Source organism: Papaver somniferum, chromosome 5 (assembly GCF_003573695.1).
Source record: "Papaver somniferum cultivar HN1 chromosome 5, ASM357369v1, whole genome shotgun sequence".
In the NCBI taxonomy this organism is placed as follows: domain Eukaryota; kingdom Viridiplantae; phylum Streptophyta; class Magnoliopsida; order Ranunculales; family Papaveraceae; genus Papaver; species Papaver somniferum.
Genome location: NC_039362.1, coordinates 186,195,413 through 186,221,663, shown reverse-complemented (window position 1 = coordinate 186,221,663; position 26,251 = coordinate 186,195,413). Strand labels below are relative to the sequence as shown.

At 36.1% G+C, this 26,251-nt stretch overlaps 4 protein-coding genes across 5 annotated transcripts; all 4 read left to right on the top strand.

The window, feature by feature from the left end:
- The first annotated feature begins 793 nt into the window (after window positions 1–793).
- Window positions 794–1,570, top strand: LOC113280314 (basic leucine zipper 23-like). The gene has a single exon (XM_026528957.1). The coding sequence runs from the start codon at window positions 794–796 to the stop codon at window positions 1,568–1,570; it is 777 nt and encodes a 258-aa protein (XP_026384742.1).
- A 2,982-nt stretch (window positions 1,571–4,552) lies between these two features.
- Window positions 4,553–5,227, top strand: LOC113280313 (basic leucine zipper 19-like). Its single transcript, XM_026528956.1, has one exon. The coding sequence runs from the start codon at window positions 4,553–4,555 to the stop codon at window positions 5,225–5,227; it is 675 nt and encodes a 224-aa protein (XP_026384741.1).
- Window positions 5,228–8,690: 3,463 nt separating this feature from the next.
- On the top strand, window positions 8,691–9,389 carry LOC113280312 (basic leucine zipper 19-like). Its single transcript, XM_026528955.1, has one exon. It carries the CDS (start codon window positions 8,691–8,693, stop codon window positions 9,387–9,389), a length of 699 nt encoding a protein of 232 aa, XP_026384740.1.
- A 9,927-nt stretch (window positions 9,390–19,316) lies between these two features.
- LOC113278334 (basic leucine zipper 23-like) lies at window positions 19,317–20,565 on the top strand. 2 transcript variants are annotated; one of them, XM_026527202.1, is made up of 2 exons: window positions 19,317–19,438; window positions 19,596–20,565. In XM_026527202.1, the coding sequence occupies exon 2, from the start codon at window positions 19,732–19,734 to the stop codon at window positions 20,290–20,292; it is 561 nt and encodes a 186-aa protein (XP_026382987.1). In that variant the 5' UTR covers window positions 19,317–19,438; window positions 19,596–19,731; the 3' UTR covers window positions 20,293–20,565. The 2 variants fall into 2 exon arrangements, with proteins under 2 accessions (XP_026382987.1, XP_026382986.1); XM_026527201.1 differs by having other exon boundaries at window positions 19,346–19,438; window positions 19,587–20,565.
- The last annotated feature ends 5,686 nt before the right edge of the window (window positions 20,566–26,251 follow it).

The window sequence follows — 26,251 nt, the reverse complement described above, 5'->3', positions numbered from 1 at the left end:
GTCCAAGAGCATAGCTCACTGATATCCCATGAATTCCAATGAAGAGGAAGTCAAGGGTTCAATCCACGCGGCCGTAAATGTTTGTGGTAAATTAGTTGTATAGTGGATTGAGCGGTGTTGAGTTTGACGGTGTGACCAGTCCAACTGACTATGTTCGGGTAGGGACCTGGGTCCAACTTTCGCGTATAAAAAAAAAATCCTTGTAACAAAACTCATGATGATATGACTCATATTATGTACGTAGAAATGTATGCGAAAAATGAAACATGAATTAGCCAAATTTATGTAGAATTTTTCTACTTATGAAGTTTCCAGCCCAATTATAATGGATGGTGATTGCTATTAACATTGGAATGGTTTTCAATAACACCTATTTTTAGTGGTCAGAATGATTGCTTGTTCTTTCTTTCTTTTAAAAACCTTCGGGGACCTCAGCTGCCTGCATGTGAATGAAATGCAAATGTCGACATATACATATTTCTTTCGCTCTAACAGCAGAAAACTAGAGATGATTTTAGATGTTTGCTTTTGTCGTTCATCAATGCTTTTTCTTCTTGCGTTTTCAATTAAGATTCTGTTCACTTCTATTACCTATAAGTCTATAATTTTATATTTGGAACTCATCGATTATCCATGTTATTTTTAATCCTTTGTAGGTTTTTCAACTTGACGAAGCCAAAACCGCGTTGGTTCGGTATCCTCGGGTTAGATCGTGAATTTCATCTAGTTCGTGGTTGAGTTTGAGTTTGGTTGATTTAGTTTGACACTGGTGAGTTCTGAATTTGTTCAAGTCATGGAAGATGGAGAGTTAGATTTCTCTAATAAGATGGACCATCAACTACTGGCAATGGATAGTTTTTTGGATGATTTCCTTGGTGATAGTCATGCATACACTCAAACATATTCTTCCAACCAAACCGAACAAGATGCACCTTACTGGCAATGTAATTTCCATCACCGTTCTAAAAACCTTCCCGCCGAAGAGAAAACCACTACCGAGGAAACAGATGACTCTCTGGAAATTAAATCCAAAAAAAAACGTCCACCTAGTAATAGGGAGTCTGTTCGAAAGTACCGAGAGAGAAAGAAATCCCGGCAAGCTTTAATAGAGGAAGAACTTAACAAATTAAGAGTCGTAAACCAGCAGTTGTTAAAAAGGTTACAGGGCCAAGTTGCTCTTGAGCAAGAGGTATCTAGGTTCAAGTGTCTTTTTGTGGATATTAGGGGAAGGATTAAAGGCGAACTTGGATCATTTCCTTACCAAAGACCAACTAAGGGAAAATGTGGTGGCATTCCGCGGAACATGTCGGCCGCCTCTACTTTGGCTGGAGCTTATGATGTGAACGACCTTCAATACCATGGATTAGATAATCAAGATGTTGACGTATCCGGTGGTCTTCAAAATGAAGGTTTTGGGGCTTCTGATGGTAGTTATTTACCGTGTGTTTGGAATAGTAGTTCAGCATACAATGAGTTTCTAGAATTTGGACAAACAAATGTTAGGTTAACTGCTAGTGTTAATAATCCTTCCACCACTGCCAAGAAGCGGAAAGGAAAAAATCTCAAATAACAATTTAATAGATAACTAGCTAGGAAGGTGTTGATTGTGATCCAACTTTGAGTAATATATTGTACTTAGACCGATCCAAATAAAATGAATAACAAAATTGTTACTTGCTTTAGGGCCTTGTGTTACCTCTTTGTTTTATCACTCTATACGCCTTTTTTTTTAATCCAAGTGGTTGAGTTACCTACTTGGGGCGTCGCCTCACCTCTTGCATTCATTATGTCCAAGTCATGGCAAAGAATGGCCTGCCTCATGATGATTAGGCTAGTTACCTAGTACGTAACTTCACCGGTTAAAATGATGATGTGATTATCAATTATAACTCACGTTCTTCACTTGGTGTTTGGATTTCAAAGATTTTTGAGCCAGCTAGTTTTAATGATGTAATGGTTGTTTTGAACCTATTGGTTTGTAATCGTTCTTCATTTAGCTATATATTTACTTAATGATGTAAGTGTTACGTGGATTAGAAATAAATAAATATGGTTAGTTGCCGTAGATGCTCATTGATATTGAGCATTGGGAAAGCATGTTTGTTACCATCCTCACTTTTTCTTTTTTTCATTGTCTAGGATGGTTTAATTTTTTTTTGTACATCTCTTTTTTGATCAATGGATTATTTTCTTTGTTGATAAGAACAAACATTCATTACCTTACCTTTCTGAGAGGGTATTCCTGTCATTCTACTGTAAATTATTACCTTTACGGCTATCATAAACGAAAATGTTGCATGGCTAATATGTTTATAAAGATGCTACAAAAATTTCAGAAGTTCTTTTTCTGAGAAGCCCTAAAAATATGCATGCACGAAAAGTAAGAAAAAAGATTGAAGTTGATCTACACCCACCCAGGAACTTCAGTGGAATCCTTACGAATAGACCTTCATGTTCTAGATTTTCAGATCAATTACGAGATCCTTCTTACAGTTTTCCATAGGAATTTCCCTGGTGGGTGATGCATTGATACAAGGATATATATTTCCATTTCCAAGGAAAAGTAAAAATTTCCAACGAAAAGGAAAACCATTCTTAGTTGGCTTTCTAGAAAGAAATTTTTCATGCTGATATATTTTTTTTTTCTTTTTGACACAATCAGCTGGCTAAAAACAACCACAAAAAAGCGAAGATGGTAACAGGTTACCACGATGCTTAGCGAGGCTCAAAGTAAATATATAGCCAACTAACCATTATATCGTTAAGACTAGCTGATTCCCCTAGTTGTTAATATTCTTTTTTAATTTTGACACAGCTTGCTGGGTTAAGGAGAGCCAAACTAAAAAAAGAAAAAACAAAAGAAATAAGACGACGAAACAAAAGTTTTTTTTGTTTTCTTTTTAAGAAATCTTCTTCTCCTTCTAATATTACCATAAGCTTTCAGGTAGTTTATTTCATTCTCGTTAACCGATAGCTGATAGCTGATATACTAATACTAGTTTATATAGCTTCCTTGATTGATGTAAGTGATGGGACTAGCCGGAATGACGACATGCATGATCACACAGGGTGGCTTTTGATAATAACGACCACCGCGACATGTAGCGCATAATAATTAATATCCTGAATAGATAAAACAATGGAAACATGATGTGCTCATCATGTGTCTCTAAGTAGTTCTTCTGACTTTAAACCTATGATAGTTACTATATTTGAGAACAAAGAAACCCTTGTAACAATTAGACGAAGGCGCTTCTGTCTTCTCACATTATACTTGCTAATAAGCTCTTATAAACTATGCACCTGACTTTTAAGCGGGGGGTACATGATGAGCACATCATGAGCCTTTCAAATTCTATAAAAAAAATGAAATTATTCTTCCTTGAATCGATAAAACAAAATTATAATCAGAACATCTCCATCAAATCCTCTTTGATTTTTCAATGGTGGGGCACCTAAAATCTTTTGCAGATCTCTAGTTTTGGAGGAACTGCTTGTTCGAGGAAGTAAGTTAAACTCAGAATGTTTTACCGGTAGATTGAAAGTTACTCATTGATGAACTCGAAACCTAAGGGAAGTGGTAAAAGAAGTAGCTTCAGATTCATCTCTAACTCACTGAGCACAAAGGAGAAACCACGAGATAAGGTGTGGATTTATCGGTTGATTACTTGATTCCATAGTCCGTTGCATCGAAGCACGATACCCTGGAGATGGTTAAATCAGTGGGATATATTGGAATATGAGAGTGTGTTGGATGCGTGGCTCTCTACTACCATGCTGTAGTACAGTGCTTCAAGATGGGATACCATATACGCTATACCTCACAAAATGCTGGAATTGATCCACTGTATGAGCGACACATCTCATTTAGGGTTTCTTATTATAATTAAAAAACAATAAGAGTCGTTGGATGATTCTTTTAATAAAAAATCCTAGAAAGATGCCTTTACTTGTTATTTGTTCACTTGTGGCGAAGTAGACGTTCTATTATTTTAGAGATGCATATTCAGTCTGACATATTCCATCTTAGAAATAATCAGAATGTTACCTGTACCAAAAAACGCGTGTATCATATCGTATTCCTTCAAGCAGTGTTTTACTTTGCATCATTTAGTTTGACTTTGAAGTACAAACTCGAAGTAGAAAACTACCAACGGATTCAACTCTCTTTTCTTATTTTCTCTCATTGTTTTAGGAGGTAGCAATATTTCACTTTCAAATTGTTGCAATCATTGGTTTAGGTGTGTAAAAATCGTTTCAGTTATAACTAGAGCGTTCACCATTTGATGATCTGGTTTACTTTTATTTGTCAACCATTAAACTTTAGTTTGAAAAGTTAATTAAATCATAATTCTCAAATTTAGACCCTATGCTTTTTTATATTTTGCAGGTCTTTTTCAACTTCGGTAGCTATAAAAAAAAAAACTCTTATCTTCATCTAATTCATTGTAGAGTTTCTGAGTTTTCTTATTTATTCATGGATGATGGAGAGTTACATTTCTCGAACCAAGTCTTAAAGAATATGGAACATCAATTAATGAGCAGTTGTGCGATGGATAGTTGTTTTTTCAATGATATCCTCGATCATACTCATGAAAGTGATCATACCAATACTTCCAACCAACCCGAACAAGGTACGTCGCCAAATCTCGGATTACCTCATTCACCAAATTTTATTCATTTCGGCACAAAAACCCTTCCTGTCGAAGAAAAAACTACTACTGAGGAAACAGATGAATCTGATGACAAAAAATCCAATAAACGCCCACATGGGAATAGAGAGTCGGTTCGTAAGTATCGGGAGAGAAAGAAAGCTCGGCAAGCTTCAATAGAGGATGAACTTAACAGAATGAGGATCGTAAATCTGCAATTGTTAAAAAGGATGCAGGGACTAGTTGCTCTTGAGAAAGAGGTAGAAAGATTCAAGTGTCTACTTGTGGAAATTAGGGGAAGGATTAAAGGAGTACTTGGATCGTTTCCTTATAAAAACCCCCAAAACGGTATTGGTGTCATTCCTCAAAATATGCCTCGGCCGTCTACCTCAGTTGGAGCTTGTGAGGAGAATCAGTGTGACCACCAATGCGCTAGTGGATTGAATAATAATTCAGGATTCAACGAATCTCTAGAGCTTGGACAAGCAAATGTCAGGTTAAGTACTACTAATCTCGATTCTTCCACTGCTGCCAAGAGGCGAAAGGGAAAGAGCTCAAACATATGTGCCGAGTAGAAATGGTGTTTAATCATCCATTTGCTTTACTATCGATATTATTTCTTTGTTATCTTCATAGTAATGTATAGTATGTAATAAGGAGAACATTGGGTTTCGTATTTACGGTCAATTTCAGCATTGAGATGGGTTTCTAAAGCGAGTTCTAGCTCCTACTAATACTTGGTGCATGATCAAGTTAATTTGCATTCCCTATGCGAAGGACTATAATTAAAGGTGTGAATATCGGAAGCGTGGTAAAATTTTATGTTTAGGTTTTTGGTCTCTCTATTGGAATAGATCGAGTGCTAGAATGCTAAATTCGAAAGTGCAAGTGTGTGGGGTTTGGGTCTTAAAGCCGACATCTAGTTTCTTGGTTCCCTCATGTATCTCCTCAGTTATCTACACCGGAGATAGATGTGAGGATGGTTTTGAGAATGCTTAGAGGGTGGATTTCTAAGATTCTTGAATGGAACGGGACTCTTGGATACCTTTTGGGGTTCTTTGGATCTTATACATAAAATACATTGTTGTAATGATCTTAAAAGTTGCTATGGTGGTGTTGGATGTGGATGTAACCTGTAAAGGTGAATCATATATATTTTGTGTTGTGATTGCGTATTATTCTATTATTTCTCCTGCCGATTGTAACAAGTTTCATTATTTGATTATGCTCTTTTGTGATAATGTGCTTCATTGGGATCGAGGTGTCAATTTCTCAGCAATTGGTATCAGGGCTAGGATGGGCTAGAGTGATTGAACTTGGTATTGATCAATAGTTTATTGGTCTGTTGGAGAATATGCAAGGGATTTCAACCAGTATTTACACAAATATAGATCTATGACGTGATAATTAGAGATTCAACTAGGTATAAGAAATGTATGTTCGTTACCTAGTTTTCATTATACATGAGATGCAGAATAAAATTGAATGAGGTGGAATGGTGTTAATGACCATACACCACAAAGAATATTAGGTTTCAAAATTTTAAGGTTTGTGAGGTTTCATGTAGAACCAGATCATCAATGCTTCAAAATTATACACAAGATGACAAAGATTCTTGATTGCTTTCTCATATTATCAAGAATGTGCCCGATTTTAAAAGCATGTACCTCAGTGATATGTAGGAATAATATGATGCATTCTCTAAGTGAATAATATGTTAGGTGTAAATGGTGGTAAAAAGTATGTTATCCATGATATATTTTGGGAACCGCTCAAGAAATTAAACTTATTAATCACAATAGAGATATTTGACGATTTGATTCAGACCGTGTTGAATCAATGAAATCCGCCAAAAGAAGCAAAACCTATTAGCTTCAGTTTGTTGAGATTATTAGTCCCACATTGTCTGGGTTATCTAAGATCCCGCGGTTTATAATTTATAGGGCCACTCCACTCATTGCAATGACAATTAGTTGGTTGTTTGGGTCTGAGAAGCTAAAACCCATTGTCCCTGGGGCACTCACCGAGTTGAGAATAATAACCAAATTGTTGCTCCCATGCACGGTCTAATCTCATCTCATCTTGATTTATTGTCCACTTTATTGTCCACGTAACGTGTAGTCTCGTTGGGTCTAACACGTGGACAATAAATCAAGACCATGCAAATAATCTAGACGTGAGGGGGCATGTTGAGATTATTAACTCCACATTGTCTGGGTTATCTAAGATTCCGTTAATCTTATAGGAAAATGGGTCATTTGTCCAAATATTTTTAAAACATGGTTCAAATGGACGAGTAAAAATTAGTACGGGTGAAATGGACACTAAAAAAATAGCAAGGATGAAACTGGATTCATCCTGACTTAAACTTAAAAAATAGTAAGGAAGAAACTGGATGCATCCTGATGTAAATTAAAAATAAGAAAAAATATTTGAAAATGGGTAGGATGAAATTGTTTACATTCTGGCTATTTTTACATTTTTGTCCATTTAAACATTATCAAAATCTAAATGTCATTTTCACCCAGGAATTGTTGATTTTGATCATTTTAACCAATTTTGTGTAATCTTATCTCATCCTGATTTATTGTCCTGTGTTAGACCCAACGGGGCTACAGGTGAGGGGGCATGTTGAGGTTATTAGTCCCACATTATCTGGATTATTTAAGATCCTACGGTTTATAATCTATAGGGCTACTCTACTCATTGCCAATTGATTTTGAGTTGGATGGCCGTATTCTAATTTTGGGAGAGTATAAACTCTGGGTGAATGATTATTGTTTTACATAAAGTACAAAAGTATGTAACTAATGATTTGGCTTATAATATGATCAATCCTTCTAAGGATACTCATGATATGATTTATTATGTGCGTTCAAATCCATGTGAAAATGAAACATAAATTAATTTAATCCAGTTTAGGGTAGAAATGTTCTTTATAATCATGTGGCTCCATTAGTAGTGTTTGTTATCACGTACTATTCAATATAATTTTTAGTAAAAGACAACTAATTTAAGTTGTCAGACTCATAACTATTGCTTCCTTTTAATACCTTCTGGGAGGGCATGTGCCAATGTGAGATCGAAATGCGAATGTCGACATATGTAGAACATATTCCTTTCTCTCTGAGAGTAGACCTAGATATAAAGTCGTTTGATCTTTTGGTACACTGCTCTTGCTAGAATCTAATTAAATATATATACATAGGAAAAATCTGAAAGTGTGTTCGATGTGTGGCCATCTCTGGTACCACTTCAAAATGGGATAGTGATATTACCATGCTTCACAAAATGCTGGAAGCTATCCAGTGTAAGAGTGACACGTACCCAGATGGTAAAAAAAAAGAAAAATAGTCTTCGATGAATCTTAAATAGAAAAATGATAAAAATGGTGCACCGTGTTTGTCATTTAATCTGATATTCACTCGGGGAGATGTAGTATGTTCTTGACCTTTTGTTTTCTTGGTGATGGGCATTTAATCTGATATTTTTCATCTTAATAGTAATCAGGATGTGACAGAAGATCGTACACTGTCGTGCACTAAAAGGCTGGTGCATCTTATCACAACTCCTAAAATCAAAACTTCCTTAAGCATCTCTGTATCTTTGTTTTTGTTTGACTTGAAGTACGGACGGATTCAACTCCCTCTCTTCATAGTTTCTCTGTCATTGTTTTACGAGGTAACAACTAACAACCCTTCACTTTCAAATTGTTGCAATCATTGGTTTCGCTTTGTAAAAATTGTTTTGATTCATTAGAGTGTTCGTTATTTGATGATTTGATGCTTTTGTTTACTTCTACATTGTCAATCCTTATACTTATTGAATTTTATTAAGGTTGCTTGCATAATGATCTCAAATTTGGACCCTATATATATGCTCTTTCATAATTTGCAGGGTTTTTAATTTCAACTTCGGCAGCTATAGAACTCTTGACTGGAATTATCAAACTCATTATAGAGTTCGGGAGTTTCTGAGCTTGGTTATTAATTCATGAATGATGGAGAGTTTGATTTCTCGAACCAAGTCTTAAAGAATATGGAACATCAACTAATGAGCAGTTGTGCAATGGATAGTTGTTTTTTCAATGATATCCTCGATCATACTCATGGAAGTAATCATACGAATAGTACTTCCAACCAAACCGAACAAGGTATGCCCGAATTACCACACTCACAGAATTATATCAATTTCGGCACCAAAAACATTCCCGCGGCAGAAAAAAATACTGCTGAGGGAACAGATGAATCTGATGACAACAAACCCAAAAAACGCCAACATGGGAATAGAGAGTCGGTTCGTAAGTATCGGGAGAGAAAGAAAGCCCGGCAAGCTTCAATAGAGGATGAGCTTAACAGAATGAGGATCGTAAATCAGCAGTTGTTAAAAAGGATGCAGGGACTAGTTTCTCTTGAGCAAGAGGTAGCAAGGTTCAAGTGTCTACTTGTAGACATTAGGGGAAGGATTAAAGGAGAAGTTGGATCATTTCCTTATAAAACTCCCACAAACGGGATTGGTGTCATTCCTCAAAATATGTCCCGGCCGTCTACCTCAGCTGGAGCTTGTGAGGTGAATCATTGTGACCACCAATGCCTTGGATTGGATAACAATTCAGGATTCAAGCCATCTCTGGAGTTTGGACAAGCAAATGTGAGGTTGGAGACTAATTTTAGTACTTCCACTGCTGCCAAGAAGCGAAAAGGAAAGAGCTTAAACAGATGCTTGAATCATGTATAGCTGAGCTGCAAAGGTATTGCTTTTTACTGTTGATCTTTTTTCTTTTTTCAAATTAAGGTATAATAATTTGTAGAGAAAGAAGTTAGTTCTTGTTTGTTTCCCCGCTGAGATGGGTTTCTAATCATGTTAGGGAAATGTTTATGAGTTTTCTATTCCTAAGTGATTAATACTAGCTGATCAAGCTTGTATCTATATGTAAAGGACTAGAATTGGAGGCGTGAAGAGATGGACATCCCACCCAAAAGAGTGGCAAAACCTCGGGGTTAAGCTTTTGGTCTTTTTGTGGCGGAGGATCAAGTGTTACTGTGAGGGTTAATATCAGTGTGAAAGAATTTGTGTGAAAGTGGTTTTTGGAGTGCTAGTATGTGGTTTGTATGCTAGGGTTTCCACTTGTGTCTCCTTTGTTATCGGCCATGGAGGCGATTTAAATGTGAGAACATTTTGAGGATGTCTAGAGAGTGGATTTCTAAGGTTCTTAAATGGTTTCTTGGATAATTTTGGGTTTTCTGGGTCATCTTTACGAAGAACATCTTTATAGATAATTCTATATGGTATTGACCGCATATGTAACCAGCAAAGGTGAACCATTATGTCTTATGTTATGGTTGTGTGTTTGTTTATCTTATGACTTTATTACTATTTCCCGCATACACTATATTATTATGTTTGGTTTAAATTAGTGCTTATATCCTTTGTGATCTTGTGCTTTACTGCGCTCGGAGTATCAATCTCCCGAAAATTGGTATCAGAGTTATGACGGTATATACATAAGCTATCTTCGTGACGTAATTTATTATTCAGAGGTTCAACTTGGTATGGGAGACTACAAATTCAACTTGTTTCAATTTGTTTGACTTTCTTGATGTGGAATGGGATGTAGAAAAAAGCCGAATGAGGTGGCACGTATATTTCTTGAAGTGTATTAGTAATCGTATATCATGAAGAATGGACTACAAAGCTTGAGGAAATGACGAGGCTGTGAGGTAAAGTAAAAAAACACTTCAAAGTTACACACTAGTTGTTTACATATATGCCAGCAATTTATCTGCAAATATTTTTGTTGACTTGCTCGTAATATTAAGAATGTGACCAATCTTGGACATGTACCCTAATAATATGAGAATTCAAACGGAATTTATTCTGATTGAGTATTTTGGGCATGATGGTGTTAAAAATATGTCAAATCCATTTATCTGGATATTGTTTGCGCTATCAAAATTGGTACACACAGATGACTAGATGAGAGAATAATTGCAACTGACTCAACAGATGCTCATGTCCTGGCTCATTCCACTAGCTTAATCTCTAAGAAAGGTATTAGACTTGGATAAAGGTAAAAGCAACTGGGATAAATACAAATCTTATCCAATCTCCTTGTATTTATGATAAAATAAATATGGATATCTTGGGTGGTTATTCATGATAACTTCGGATCTCAACCAAAAGAGGATATGATAGACATAAGTGTAACTGGTTAGATGGGTTAGATACAAATTTGAGTGGCTATTAGGATAACCACAAACGTTCGTAGCTAGATAAGTAGAGGCTAAATTCCAACTCAAATGATAAACTATCAATGCAAATCTCTACCACCTACAGAATTCAAGCCCATCAAGCGCACCAATCTAAAAGAATTTCCGGGTAATATTTTGCTTCGACATCTTTTGGAGCCGACGTCTAAGAGGAAATGAACTCACCACATAATGAAAAGTCACATTTGTAGATGGATTAAGAGGAGAGATGATTGTATCATCAAAATTGGTACATATGGATGAAAGAATATTTGCAATCAGATTCTCATGGCTTTGCCCATTCGACTAGCTTTATCTCCAAAAAAATGTATCCAAAAATGTATCAAATTTGGATAAAGTTAAAAGCAGCTAGGACAAATACAATTCGTATCTAATCTAGTTAGTTATTTAAGACAAGTACAAATCATACATAACAGAAAATGGATCATATAAGCATGAATCTTCGGTGGTTATTCATGATACAAATCTCAACTATAGGATAAACACAAATCTAGATGGTTATATGGGATTAAATACAAATCTATCTAAGTGGTTAATAGGATAAGAATAAATCTCAGCAGTTATATTGGTTATTTACCTATAAATAGAGGTTGAATTCTGGTTTAAAAGATACACACTTGCAATTCCAAATCTCTCCCACCTGCATAACACTCTTTCTGAATTGAGCGTCTTTTTTTTTCCTTACTTACTTACAGCTGCCCCCATTCAATTTAATCCCGTCATGTGTACACTAACTTCGAGGAGTGTTTCAACATGTGTCTCATAAATGATTAAGCCTATTAATCATAGCAAAGATATCTGATGATTTTTTTCAAGCACACGGGTATCATGACATGTGTTGAAGTATGATATTGAAAATAATCTTTCCTTTGAAATTAAATTCTGATATATTTTTCGCTTACTTATGAGATTGAGCTAGCGATAATTATTTTAAATGACTCTTTTAGTGATCAATGGTAGTCTATGCAAAAATTCATTGACGCCGGTTGAAGATTTGAGCGCCTTTAAATTATGGATAGTTTCAGGAATGTTCTTCACTAAGAAGATATATAGTTTGAAGACTACTATCAACATCATGATGTTTAAGTCAAAAAAAAAGATTCAGTGAATACTCGGATGTAAACTTCAAAATAATTATACTCGTATATAGAAATAGTGAATTACGAGATGCGAATGCATCTTTCGTATAATCTGATTTGTAGATGATGGAGGCGATTCTCTACTTGATCGAAAATGCCCAAAAGTATGATCCAAAGTTTAGAATTATAATGCAAACAGTGGGATTCCTGTATTTGGCCGGTTTCCACATTGAGCTGGGTATCCTAATCCAGTTTCATATTCCTCGAAGACTAATATTTGGCGATTATATTTGTGTTCTCTATAAGTAACCTTGGCTAGAATGGAAGTGATTATGATTAGGTAGTACTTTCTGGAATTGAATTACATTTGTCAAAAACACATTATACAACCACACTAGTCATTTTCTTCATACGACTACAGTCTTCATCATGGGTGAGACTCTATTGTAGGGCTAATTCGTTTCTGCATATGCTACTATTTTTGTTTCAGAATAAAATATTTGACCGTTTATGTCGAGATCTGTTGTGGGTCCAGTTCGCGGATCCATGTGTCCTCATATTTCGACATCCGCAACGAAAATTCTCGCTGGTAACTCGACTACATTGATAAAACCAAAATGGGCTTATCCAATGATGAAACAAAGAGGTAACACAATCAATCACCAAAAAAAAAGAACATCAAGAACATAATCATTAATTCAAGTGCAATTACTCTAAGTTGGATGATCATATTAAACAATTTCTAGTGACCAATTAAAACGTTTGTCTATGATCATTCATTTTCGCTTCTTGACAATGGCAGCAATAGAAGAATTCAGATTAGCAGTTAGGACAAACAGAACTAGATATTCTAGGTAATGTTTTCCACACTTAACTTGGTGGATATATGCAACAATATATAGAGATTTACATACCCAAAATAGGATCAATTTACAATGAATGAGAATATTACAATTACACAATTAGTTGAGTTAATTGAGGCATGAGGAGATAAAATCTTGCAGAGGATCAGCTACAATTATGTTGATAGTTGTATCCTTAACATCCCTTCTCAAGTTGTGCATGAGTTTGCCGAATGTTCAACTTGTTGCGCAACGAATCAAACCGTGAGTTAGCCAATCCTTTCGTAAAAATGTCAGCAACCTGGTCTTTGGTAGAGATGAACTTGACTTGCAACTGTTTATTCGCCACTCTTTCTCTGACAAAGTGATAATCAATTTCAATGTGTTTCATACGAGCATGAAACACAGGATTGGTGGTTAGATACGTGGCTCCAAGATTATCACACCACAACGAGGGTGATTGAACTGTAATGCCTAGTTCTTTTAGAAGAGATTGAAGCCACATTAACTCAGAGGTAGCAATAGCAATACCCCTGTATTCATCCTCCGTGCTTGATTTTGAAAAAGTCTTCTGTTTTCTGGCACTCCATGAGACAAGATTTCCTCCAAAGTAGATGGAAAACCCACTAGTTGATCTTCTATCGTCTAAATTACCGGCCCAGTCAGAGTCGGAATAAGCATGTAATTGAGTGTCAGATGATGGTCGTAACACTAAGCCATAATTCACAGTGTGCTTTAGGTACCGTAAAATTCTTTTCACAAGATCCCAATGTTCTTCAAAAGGATCTGTCATGTATTTACACACTTTATTGACAACCACAGCAACATCTGGACGGGTCAGATGAAGATATTGCAATGCTCCACACACACTGCGGTATAAAGTTGGATCTGCAAATCGTGTAGTTCCTTGTCTGCTGATTTTTGCATTTACTACAAGTGGTGTAGTTACTGGCTTTGCTCCCTCCATTTTCGTACGTTTGAGAAGATCAGAGACGTACTTCTGTTGATTGAGTAGCACACAGTTGCCTTGTTTGATCACTTCTACTCCTAAGAAGTAACTGAGTTCACCTAAGTCTGTGACTGCAAAAGCAGAATTCAAGCAGTAATAAGTTTGTTGATAAGTGACTGATTTGAACCTGTGATGATGATATCATCAACGTAAATAAGCACATAGGTGATCTCATTATGTGACTGTCGTATGAATAGAGAGGTGTCTTCAATTGAGCTTTTGAAACCAAGGCTAGTCAGATGGGTGCTGAGCTTGGAGTACCATGTACGTGGTGCCTGCTTGAGCCCATAGATGGCTTTGTTCAACTTGCATACATGATTTGGATAATCTGGATCCACATATCCAGATGGTTGCTTCATAAACACTTCTTCTTTTAGTACCCCATGGGGAAAAGCATTTTGAACATCTAATTGACGCATATTCCTGCCATGTGTGACTGCAATGGACAGAACAAGACGAATAGTGCTAGGCTTTATGACAGGACTGAAAGTGTCTGCATAATCAAACCCTTCCCTTTGATTGTAACCCTTATCTACTAGCCGAGCTTTTCATACATCAATGGTGCCATCTGGTTTTTGTTTTACTCTAAAAACCCATTTAGAACCTATGATGTTCATCCATTTCTCATAAGGAACTAAACTCCACGTTCCATTGCGTATATGAGCATTGATTTCTTTGTCCATTGGAGGTCGCCAGTTAGGATCTTTAGAGGCTTCAGTGTAACAAGACGGAGCCATAAACTCAGGTAGCTCCGAAGGATGTTTTTTTGTATCTAGGCAGAGTTTCTTAATTGGTTTTCTGATGCCATCCTTTGTTCTTGTCACCATGGTGTGCTGTTGTGGTGGTCTTTGCGACTGAACAACTATATTCTCAATAGGGACTGATCTATCATCTGCTCCCTGAACTGATGCAGATGGTATAGGGACTATTGAGGATTATACACTTTGTTCTAACACTGAAGGTTGTTGAATAACAACATCAATTGGACCTTGCTGAGCTGTATTAGGTTCAACTGCTAAAGAGGGATTTAGAAAAGTGTGTGATGTAAGTAATTTAGTAGATTGTAGAGAATGTTGAGTTTCAGAGGAGCTTACCTGTTGCTTGGCAGCAAATGGGAATTCTGTTTCAACAAACTTGACATGACGAGAGATGTAGATCCTGTTAGTTGGTACATGAAGACATAGATATCCTTTGTGTGCACCACTATATCCAATAAACACACAAGGAAGAGATCTTGGTTCTAGTTTGTTTGACACATAAGGCCTTAGACATGGGTAACAGAGACAACCATAGACTTTAAGAAGAGAAAAATCTGGTCTCTTGTTGTGTAAAAGCTCTAAAGGTGATTTAGATTCATGTTGTGAAGCTGGGATACGATTAATAAGATAACAAGCAGTGGTAAAAGCATCTGAAAAATACGACTTAGGCATGAAAGCATGAAAGAGTAAATCAAGACCTGATTCAGTGATATGTATGATACGACGTTCGGCAAGGCCATTTTGAGTGGATGTATGAGGACATGAAAATCTGTGGACAACACCTGAGCTGTTTAGGAAAGCTGTAAACTTCTTATACTCTCCTCCATTATCAGATTGAAACACTTTTATTTCGTGTTCAGTTTGATGTTCTATTAGCTTTTTGAACTGTATAAACACAGGCAACACATCTGACTTTCTATCTAGGGGATATATCCAGGTATAATGAGAAAAAACATCAGGTAAAAGCATGTAATATCGATACCCAGTTCTTGAAACAGTTGGGGAAACCCACAAGTCAGATACAACTAAGCTCAAAGGCTTATCAAAAAGAGAAGAGCTAATGGGAAAGGGAAGTTTATGGCTTTTGCTAACATGATATGAATGGAAAAACTCAAACTTTTTATTAGAAACAGGAAGAGAAAAATTCTTGATAACTTTCAAAACCGTACGCAGCATTGGATGGCCAAGACGTTGATGCCAGATTGGAATTGTAGGTGAGACAAGAGCAGTTGGTGAAGCTTTAGCAATCTCTCGTACACCATCAAGTATGTATAGCCTATTTCTACTGCTGCCTCGCAACAGGATTGTCTTGGTGAGTAAATCCTTCACAAGAAAGAAATTAGAGTGAAACTCAAAATAAACTTGATTATCTTGACAAAATTTTGAAACCGAAAGCAAGTTTGTTTTGATTTCAGGGACATGGAGCATATTATTGAGGGTAAAATTTCTATTATTATATGAGAATGAGGCATTACCAATATTTTCAATATGTAACGCATTACCATTACCCACATGGACTTCCTCAGTTCCATCATATTCATGACGAATAACAAGATTATTAAGATTTGCAGTAAGATGGTGTGTTGCTCCAGTGTCCGTAACCCAATTGTTGTCAGTAGCTCCACCAGGTAGAGCAAGATAGGCCGTTGGACGACCATTTTGTGCTGGTCCATTGTTTTTCTTGAACCAACAGTTGCGTGTAGCATGATTTCTCTTCTTGCAGACCTGACATGGTCTGTCATCATCTCTTTGATGATTGTTGTTGTTGTTTCCCTTGGAATAGCTTTGTCGATTGTTTTGAGGCTGATTCCTTCTCTGATCAGATCGTGAAAAGGATCTTGTGTAGCTGGAAGAAGCCACATGAGCCATTGGTTGTTGAAGCAATGCAAGTTGCTGTTCTAAGCGCATATCAAATGACAGAAGATGCACATGAAAAGTGTCCATATCAGCAACTTCAATCGTGCTGAGTGTAGTAACAATGGGGTCGTACGCCTGATCTAGGCCACTTAGGATAGATTGATGCATATCTTCCTCACTTAGAGGGTTACCAGATGCTGCAAAAGCATCAAACAACTGCTTACATTTAGAAAAATACTCTTGCATTTTGATGTTACCTTTTTGGAGACTGTGGAGTTGTCTCTTGAGATGCAGAAGATGAGCTTTTGTCTTTGGGGCATATCTTTTCTCTAGAGCGTCCCATACTGCCTTGGAAGTTTTGAGTCCAGTGACCCTTCCTAGAACACTTTCTGTAAGAGATGAAAGAAGCCAACCGAGCAGGATTTGGTCCTGTTCTTCGAACTTGATATAGGCTGGATTTACTGCTTGGATGTTGGGTAGATGTTGTGGTGGTTTTTGGTAAGTACCATCAACATATCCTTCCAGTCTGTAGCCTTTCAAAAGAGGCTGAAACTGAGCTTTCCATAGAGTGTAGTTCGAATCATTAAGCTTGATATTAATTAAATGGTTAACATGGATCTGATGCAGAGTTGAAGTTTCTGGACCTTACATTGAAACTGAAAATGAAGATGAAGGTGAGGCGTGGTTTTTAGAATCGATTTGGCTGATACCAAAACAGAACTAGATATTCTAGGTAATGTTTTCCACACTTAACTTGGTGGATATATGCAACAATATATAGAGATTTACATACCCAAAATAGGGTCAATTTACAATGAATGAGAATATTACAATTACACAATTAGTTGCGTTAATTGAGGCATGAGGAGATAAAATCTTGCAGAGGATCAACTACAATTATGTTGATAGCTGTATCCTTAACAAGGACGACATTTGTTTGTCTAAAATCCAGCTAGAAACTCATTTTGAATTATAATTCCAAACAGGAGATTAAGTGACAATCATCAGAACTTCAGAACATTCATTTTGAAACCCACCTGCAGATAATGCGTCACATCTTTATTATCTAATCCAGGCTATTGAAGGTCGCACTGGTTCACACCATAAGCTTCAACCAATTTTAAGAGGGGCGCATCAGGCAAGTTTTGCAGAATTCCACTGTTTGGGCGTTTTTGATAATGAAATGATCCAAGTTCCCATTTAATCCTTCCTCCAATGTCAATAAGCAGAGACATAAACTTAGCTACCTCTTGATCAAGAGCAACTTGTCCCTGCAACCTTTTTAACAATTGCTTGTTTACGATTCTCAATCTGAGAAGTTCATCCTCTATCGAAGCTTCATGCATGGTCTTTCATTCTCTTGGGGGTAGTCGCGAACAGACTCCCTATTAGGTGCATGATTTTTAGATTTAATTTCTGAAGAGCCGGTTGTTTCCTTGGTAGTACTGGGCCGCATGGCTATTTTTTTTTTGTAAATGAAAATACATCGAAAGGTAGGCATGAGTATCATAGAGCAGGATATCTTCGAAAAACCTATCCACTGCACATCTTAATATCTTTTCCATCTTATCGAGGATATCTTGGAAGTATAGCTGCATCTTGTCCATCTTTTTTTGTTTTGTTTTGTTTTTTTGACATCTTAACCATCTTATCGAGATTCGAGCACATCTTAGAAGTATAGGTACGGCTTGTCCATAACTCCAAACAACGTGCACCTAATAAGGAGTCTGTTCGTAAATACCATGAGATAAAGAAAGACCATGCACCTTCAATCGAGGATGAACTTAATTAACAGATTGAGAATTGTAAACCAGCAGTTGTTAAAAAGGTTGCAAGGACAAGTTGCTCTTGAGCAAAAGGTAGTTAGGTTGAAGTGTCTGCTTGTTGGCATTAGAGGAAGGATTAAAGGGGAACTTGGATCATTTCCTTACCAAAAACCCACAAACAGAATCAGCAGCATTCCGCGAACCCCCCTCTACATTGGTTGAAGCTTATGATATGATCCCGGTGCGACCTTCAATGCCCTGGATAAGATGATAAAGATGTTGATGTATCTGATGGTGGATTTCAAAATGAAGGTTATGGGATTTCTGATGTTAGTTACTTATAGCACACAAAATTCAAGGTTTCTGAAAAGCAATGCATGTTTCCCGTAAGTATAACAAAAATGAAAAATCTAACATTCCTTTCACTCGATTATATTATTCACCAATTCAAAATAAAATTATATCATTCACGCCCAATCTATTTTTCATTAGAAAATATATTTATCTAAAGAAATCAGTTCACATATAGAGAGGCAAATGGCGAAAAATGTCGCTGAGTGTTGAAATAATACGATACATGGCCACATAGGGTGGCTTCGTTTAACAGTTCCCACCGTGACAACTGACATGTGGCGCATAAGTCAGTTTCTCTGTCGGTGGTAATATACTTACGTATACATTAGTGGAATTAGTGGAAGGTTTTGATATTTTATCTCCTCATTTGCATTAAGGTTTTGATATTTTATCTCCTAATTGGGCGAATTAGCGTACAATAATTGGGCGAATTAGAGCAGTAAGGTTTTGATATTTTATCTCCTAATTGGGCGAATTAGAGCAGTACAGTACTTCAAATTGGGACACTACGCTAGTGTACTTCACAAAAACCTGGAATTGACCCAGTGAAAAAATGACACGTCCCACATGGTGTGCTTGTTAAATTTAAAGGCTACCATCAATAATGAAATCCCTTAATGCAAAAAGATAGAAAATTGATGAATTAAAGAAAAAAAGGTTTTGATATTTTATTTTCTTAGTGATCTACATCCAATCCATTAAATTTCCAGTTTAAAAGGCTATTTTGTTAGTGATTTTTTAGGAGCGTGAATAGCCGTGCACCAAAAAACGATTACATTTTATCACGGTTATTTATCATCTGTATACGTTTTCCTTGTTGCGGAACTTTGACATCAGTAGAAACTCGAAGTAGTAAGTACACTTCAACTCCCTCTCTTCCAATTGTTACAATCATTGGTTTAGTTTTAAAGAATTCCATCAGTTATTCTTAGATGACTTGGTTTACTTTTGATTGTCAATCATTATACTTAAATTTAATCAAAGTTATTGGTCTTTCAAGCTTTTGCAGGGTTGATGATATTGCTAAGCTATAAAAACTTTTGATCGGGATCCTTGGGGGTTTTATTCAGCTCATTTGCGGAGTTTTTGAGTTACTTGATTTAGCTAACACTGTTTTAGAGGTTTGATTTGCTGCTTATCATTTCATGGATGATGGAGAGTTAGATTTCTCGAACCAAGTCTTAAAGAATATGGAGCATCAATTTTTGAGCAGTTGTGCAATGGATAGTTTTTTCGATAATATGCTTGATGATAGCCATACACGTAATCGTACAAATACTTCCAACCAATTTGAACAAGATATGTCGCAAAATCCCGAACTACCTCACTCACCAAATTATAGCCATTTCCTCACTCAAAAGCCTCCCGTCGAAGAAAAAACCACTACTGAGGATACAGATGAATCTGTTGACAAAAAATTCAAAAAACGGCCACATGGTAATAGAGAATCGGTCCATAAGTATCGCGAGAGAAAGAAAGCCAGGCAAGCTTCGGTAGAGGACGAGCTTATGCGATTGAGAACCGTAAATCAGCAGTTGTTAAAAAGGTTGCAGGGACTAGTTTCTCTTGAGCAAGAGGTAGAAAGGTTCAAGTGTGTACTTGTAGAAATCAGGGGAAGGATTAAAGGAGAACTTGGATCATTTCCTTTTCAAAAACCTGCAAACGGTAATGTTGGTCTCATTCCTCAAAAAAAAACCCGGGCGTAATGATGTGAATCAGTGCGGCAATCAATACCCTGGACTGGGTAACAATTTAGGATTTCAGTAGTTTATCGAGTTTGGAAAATCAAATGCGAGGTTTACTACTGATGATCTTTATACTTCCGCTGCTGCCAAGAAGCGAACAGGAAAGAGCTTAAACAAATGTTTGAATATACAACCAAGTTGAAAAGGTGTTTGATCATCCAATTGCTTTACTGTCGATGTTACTTCTTTGTTATTTTCATTGTAATGTGTATAATGTATCAAACTAAAGCTATTTAGATCGTTTCAGAAAAACAAAATGTATTAAGCTTTAATCCGATGGCTCTTGCACTCATTGTATAATATAGACAACCTTGTGATTGTCGTCTCTAAGTATATAAGGGCCTAGGGAAATCAAACTAATGAAATACATAATAGAAACTTGCTAAAATGTCTTAAGTCGATATCCAAAAAAAAAAATTGATTGGAAGAGAGTCACGAAGTAAATAACAAGTACACAAATAAAACCAGAGAGGAGGAAGCTAAAAGAAACTAAAAAAAAACAAAAACAAAAAAGCAAAGGAAAAACCCAAGTCCAAGAAACTAAAAAGCACATTAGCCGGTGGTGCCCTAATTCAGCTTCGAAAATCCCTCCCTTTACCTGCAGGAATGCACTAAAGCCACTCCTAGTAGCGCTACAAATCTCATCAAAGAGCGCCTGAAGTAACACCCTGAATACCATGAAACCATTGTCACCAAATCTACCCAATACCACTCCATTACCTCATGGAGCAAATCCCATAATGAACAACATCTGTTATTGTTCAAAACCATAACCAATCGAAGAAGACATGACGTCTTCCACGCCCAAAAATTAGAACCAATTGAAGAAGACACGATGTCTTCAACGCCCAAAAACAAGAACCAAAAACCAGAAGCGCACACAAACTTGCTTCACCAAAATATGAATCACCAACTGAATACCACATCGCGGGTACACCCTCGTCGACAGAACCATGTTTTTGAAGAAAAATCCCTTATTTCTTCACCACCAGCTTTGAATCTAAATCAAGCACCACCATCAATCATTTTTCAGCCAAACGGGATGAAACCTTAGCTACAATCACCAAAATGATGATCCAGCCATTATATAATCATCGATTAAGATCATTTATCCCACAACTGACCAAACGGGTTTAATACTTAATACCACCATTGATAACCTGGACAAGAGTAATCAAAAACAAAATCTAGATCTAAGTAAAAATAAAAAAAATACGTAATGGTAAGTAAGCAAAAGCCTCTCGTCGGATCTAGTCCAAAAACGGACTAAATCCGAGAAGAGTAGCGGTTTAGGTCTAAGTCGATATCCAAAATTAACAAGATTTAAACATACGGAAAGTGTTTTTGACCCATAAAAAAGATTTTATGAGCTATTGAACCAATTTATTGTTTAAGATTCTCTGCTTATCCATATATTTAACATTCCCTTCTTTTCCATAAATAAAGTCTATATAGATTTGCCTTTTTAGGACAATTGCTATTTAATTTAATGGGGTTTTAGTTACGGGTGTACTAGTTCCGGAAGGTATGACTGATGATAATTAAAAACACAAAAAACCGGAATACCCTCCTCTTGATTCACTAAAAAAAAAGGTTCATAGGGAACTGTAAAATCAATGTGAAAATGATGTATCACTAGTGGAAAACAGAAGTTCCGCGACCGTCAGAACAAGTCATATATACGTATTATACGACTACTTCCAACCGTCTCTGTTGGGGTCTCTGATAAAGCGTCGCTGTCTCGTACGACCTTAAGCCGTGGGTCTCAAAATAACGACGTATTTTAATGGTAACGAGGTACAGACCCTTAACCGTGGGTCTCAGATTTAAATTATAATATAAAAAAAATATAGATTCAGATTTGCTGAAATGGCTGAATGGCTAAATCTGAAAAATCTGACTGCATCAAAGTCAAGTCAGGTCAAATTGAACTCAAGTCAAAGTCAAATCAAATGGAAGTCAAAGTCACAGCAAAGTCAAGTCGAAGTCAAACTGAAATTCAAATTTAACTCAAATTTAAACTCCAATTGAGAATTCAACTTCCATTCTTTCATTCATTGGGTTTAAATTACACATAAGAATGAAATTCTTAGTTCAGAACAACACATGTCCAAGCTAGCTAGTAAGTTCTAACGACATGCTCAACTAATAGACGACGTTCCGACAATGTGTGATAGGCAAGAATCGAAATTTTAAAGCTGCAGAGCTAATTCCAAACCAAAAGAAACATATAAAACATGCCTTAAGAATACCATGCCTCTCACTATGGTGTAAGCTCCAAAGTAACCAGGATATCAATAGAACCTACATATCAAAACACAAGAGTGAAAACATAAATGGAGAAAGCTGGGAATGGAAAAGAAAAGGACTATAAGGGAATTACTTTTGTGGAATGCTTTTGGTATGCAAATACTAATATCAAAGGGGAATAATGTTCAAGCTCGTATCAACAGGCAATAGGTCAATTGGAAGTCTTTCAAGCATACTTTCCTTTTCCAATTCGCACTGTAAACAATTGGAACTTTAAGTGTGCTAAGAGTTTTACAGATGACTTCCCTTTCTGCCTTAGACAAAGAATAAGGTGCATGAGGCATCTCTACTTTTCCATTCTAAGGCTGCCTTATCTGTTTGGTATTCCTTTGGTTAAAAAATACAGTGATGTAAACAGAAATAGAATGTCACAATGACATCAAAAGCTAAGCGTAATATTATCAAGAAAGGTTGCATCGAAATACATTTTCCAAGAAAACATTTCATAATGAAGTTCAGAATTTAAGTATGAACACTAAAGTAACCATTGCAAGACAAACACACAACGAAACTCATGTAAGTAATTATCAATCGAAAAAATGCCAACACTCGGGTACCTCTAAGGACTAAAGATTCGCATTCTAACAGAATTATGAACTCACAAAACTTTAATATAATAAAATATGCTTCATAGAATACACCAAACTTGTGCTATTTAGAGCACCAGGTGGGTTGAATAAGGCTACATTGACTAACAAGATGATCAAGTCTAAGTAAGCACCAATAAGGCTCTAGCTAGGTAAAGATGAAGAGGGTCTTTTAGGGACAGAACTTACTGTTTATCATTGAGATTTCTGCTGCTTATGTAGTCTGTTGTCACTTGTCACTCCACAATGTCCGAGTGTCTTCTCCTATTATGAATGCAGATAAAGGTATTATGTGTCCAGCACTTGTTTATAAATGAAAATCTCATGACTCAAATATAATTTCATGAAACATTTTATAATCAATAATCAGATTAAAAACACCAAGTTATTAACATTTCACCTGGCTGTGCCACCATAGACGACAACCATACACACATACATACCAAATTCAGAATGGATAAGTCAGGTACGCAAAGTAAACCAAAATCAAGGATTTATAATCTTCTTAGACTAAATAAAATGCTTGCAAAATAAGAATTATTTGGAATTTCTTCCCTACTCACACAGTATATCAAGAGCCATTTACATGTTAAAAACATCTACCTTAATGCAATATAAAGTCTCTTAATTACTTTCTTCACGGAAAAGTTCTCATAAATATCTAAAAGTTCTTGGTTTAAGTCCCGAGCTAATTCATGCTCTAAGTTGTTCAAAAATGTGGGAACGTATCATGAGAAAAATCCCACCAGAGCCGTTTTTCAGAAATTTCAGCACCAACATGCTGTTTTTGCAATGCGATAACTCCTAAATTAATGACCTGAATCAAGCATGCTACACCTTTCCCGAAAGCTCTCACAACCCTTTACAACTTCCTAGAAGGAACTCATGCCAAATTAAAAGTGTCAATGCTTCAAAATCACAAGACAAGACTGTGTCAGGTGCTGCCTTCAGGAAAACTCAACTGTGACTACATGTACGTTTCAAGCTATAACTTCTAATTTATAAGTCCAAACATCATGTTGTTTTAACAGATTATAGAGGAGATCTAGATAAACATTTCTCGTGAAGAAAGCATTGACAAAATCCCAATAAAAATGTACTGAATCATTTTTGTTCACGCAATTGTAGGTATTAATCATTTTTGTTGCTTTTCACTGCATATACTAAAGCATGTATATTTTCCTAGGCGCTCATCCAAAATCGACGATAAATATCTTCCGAAAGTTGTTGGATAATTACCTATAACTATCTAGTTCAATTTGAGGCTAACCCATGTCATGATGGAACCTTTATACTTGTTTAAAGACACCATGACATGAGGATAACCCATTTATACAATCATGCTTTTAATAGTAATTCTTTGTGACATTTCAACAAACAATTATAGGACACAGTAGAAATGCGTTTCAGAAATCACACCATCTATAAACCCATATAAGAAAAGTGTCTCTAACTATGTATATAAGCAACTAAACTAGCCTATGTTGCCAAGCCATTCAAGTTAGTTCGAAAAAGGAACCAAGACAAGAAGATTCCATAAAAACCATCTGCACACACAATTCAAGTTAATAATTCTAAAATATATCAAAGAAAACAATAGAGAACGGTTACCTTTCTTTTTTTAATATCTTTTAGGCTTTGTATCAAGCACGAGTGACAATATTTGGTGCTTGAGAAGAAGAGCTTACACAATTCAAGTTATTAATTTCGCAGAAGCACCTTCCTAAGATTGTGCTCCCTGAAACCAACAACATGATTGAATAGTTATGATTCGACATGAACCTATAGCACATAACTAGTACAGTAACCACATAGTATAATGACTAAAGAAATTACCTACACAAACATATGACATGAATTTAATTGCTTTCTAATACATGTGACTTCATTCCATATTCTACAAGGCAAAAACATTACAAGAGCTCAACAATTTTGCTTCTTAAGGAGTTCGTGATATACTACATAACTACCTTGTTCTTTGTTCCACTCATCTTCTCCTCGAACTGTGGTTCGTAGTGAGAGCTTCAGCCACACCACTTCTACGCAGAATAGCCCTGCATTCCCACAAGTTTGAGATACTGACGTCCTTCTCCTCGACAAGGAAAGTGACATAACAAGAGCCACTGCTTAAACCCTGTGATTAATCTCATTCACATAAGGAACTTCCTCAATAAATGTACGATAAATTGAAGCGACATTACAATCACCATTTAGTGGATCCATTTGCATATAACTCAAACTAAAATTGAAAATTAATCCTTCTCAAGAACAGAAACAAACCCAAAGAATAAAAAATGTATGCATTCCTAATGTATCGATATTACCTTAGCACCTGGATGTTCAACTTCTAGCATCTTCATAAGCAAACTACAGAGAAAATGATCAGCAACACTAGTATCCAGTACTACACAAACCTAAGTCCTGTAAAATACACAAACTCATTTCAATATTCCACTCCATAAACAAAATCAATTAGCATAATTTTAGAATCAATGAAAATTTGAACTTACCTTAATTTGTAAGACATATAATATATGGCTGGAGCGACTCAGAAAATTTTCTCTCCTACCCGAAAGACTTCCTAGAGAGAATCTAAATATGAATCAAATACAACAGATCCTGAAATTGATACAACAACAGCTCCTAAAAACAATCCACTTTAAGTTTGTTGCCATGGCATCTAAGAATGACCCAACTGCAATCAACAGAAAACAAAACAAAAACAATTCAAAGTCGATTAAAACAACCAAACAGGGGACATTTCAATACACAAACTCATTTCAATATTCAACAACAAAACTCACCCATTTTTAACAGGATTATTCTTCCATCTTTATAACTAAAAATTGAAATCAAAAACAACAATTAGAAGAAGAAAGAGAGCGATTGCTAAAGAAAATAGACAGGATTGTTCTAGAAACACAATTTATAGATACCCTAACAGTACTCTCAAATAGAAACCCTAATTGCATTTCAAATCTGAATAAAAGTTGTACAAAACGAAACCCACCGAACAAAAAAAA

Bases quoted from the DNA above. Each gene is read 5' to 3' on its own strand.
- LOC113278334 (XM_026527202.1), top strand. From the start codon at position 19,732: ATGGATGATGGAGAGTTAGATTTCTCGAACCAAGTCTTAAAGAATATG.
- LOC113280313 (XM_026528956.1), top strand. From the start codon at position 4,553: ATGGATAGTTGTTTTTTCAATGATATCCTCGATCATACTCATGAAAGT.
- LOC113280312 (XM_026528955.1), top strand. From the start codon at position 8,691: ATGGAACATCAACTAATGAGCAGTTGTGCAATGGATAGTTGTTTTTTC.
- LOC113280314 (XM_026528957.1), top strand. From the start codon at position 794: ATGGAAGATGGAGAGTTAGATTTCTCTAATAAGATGGACCATCAACTA.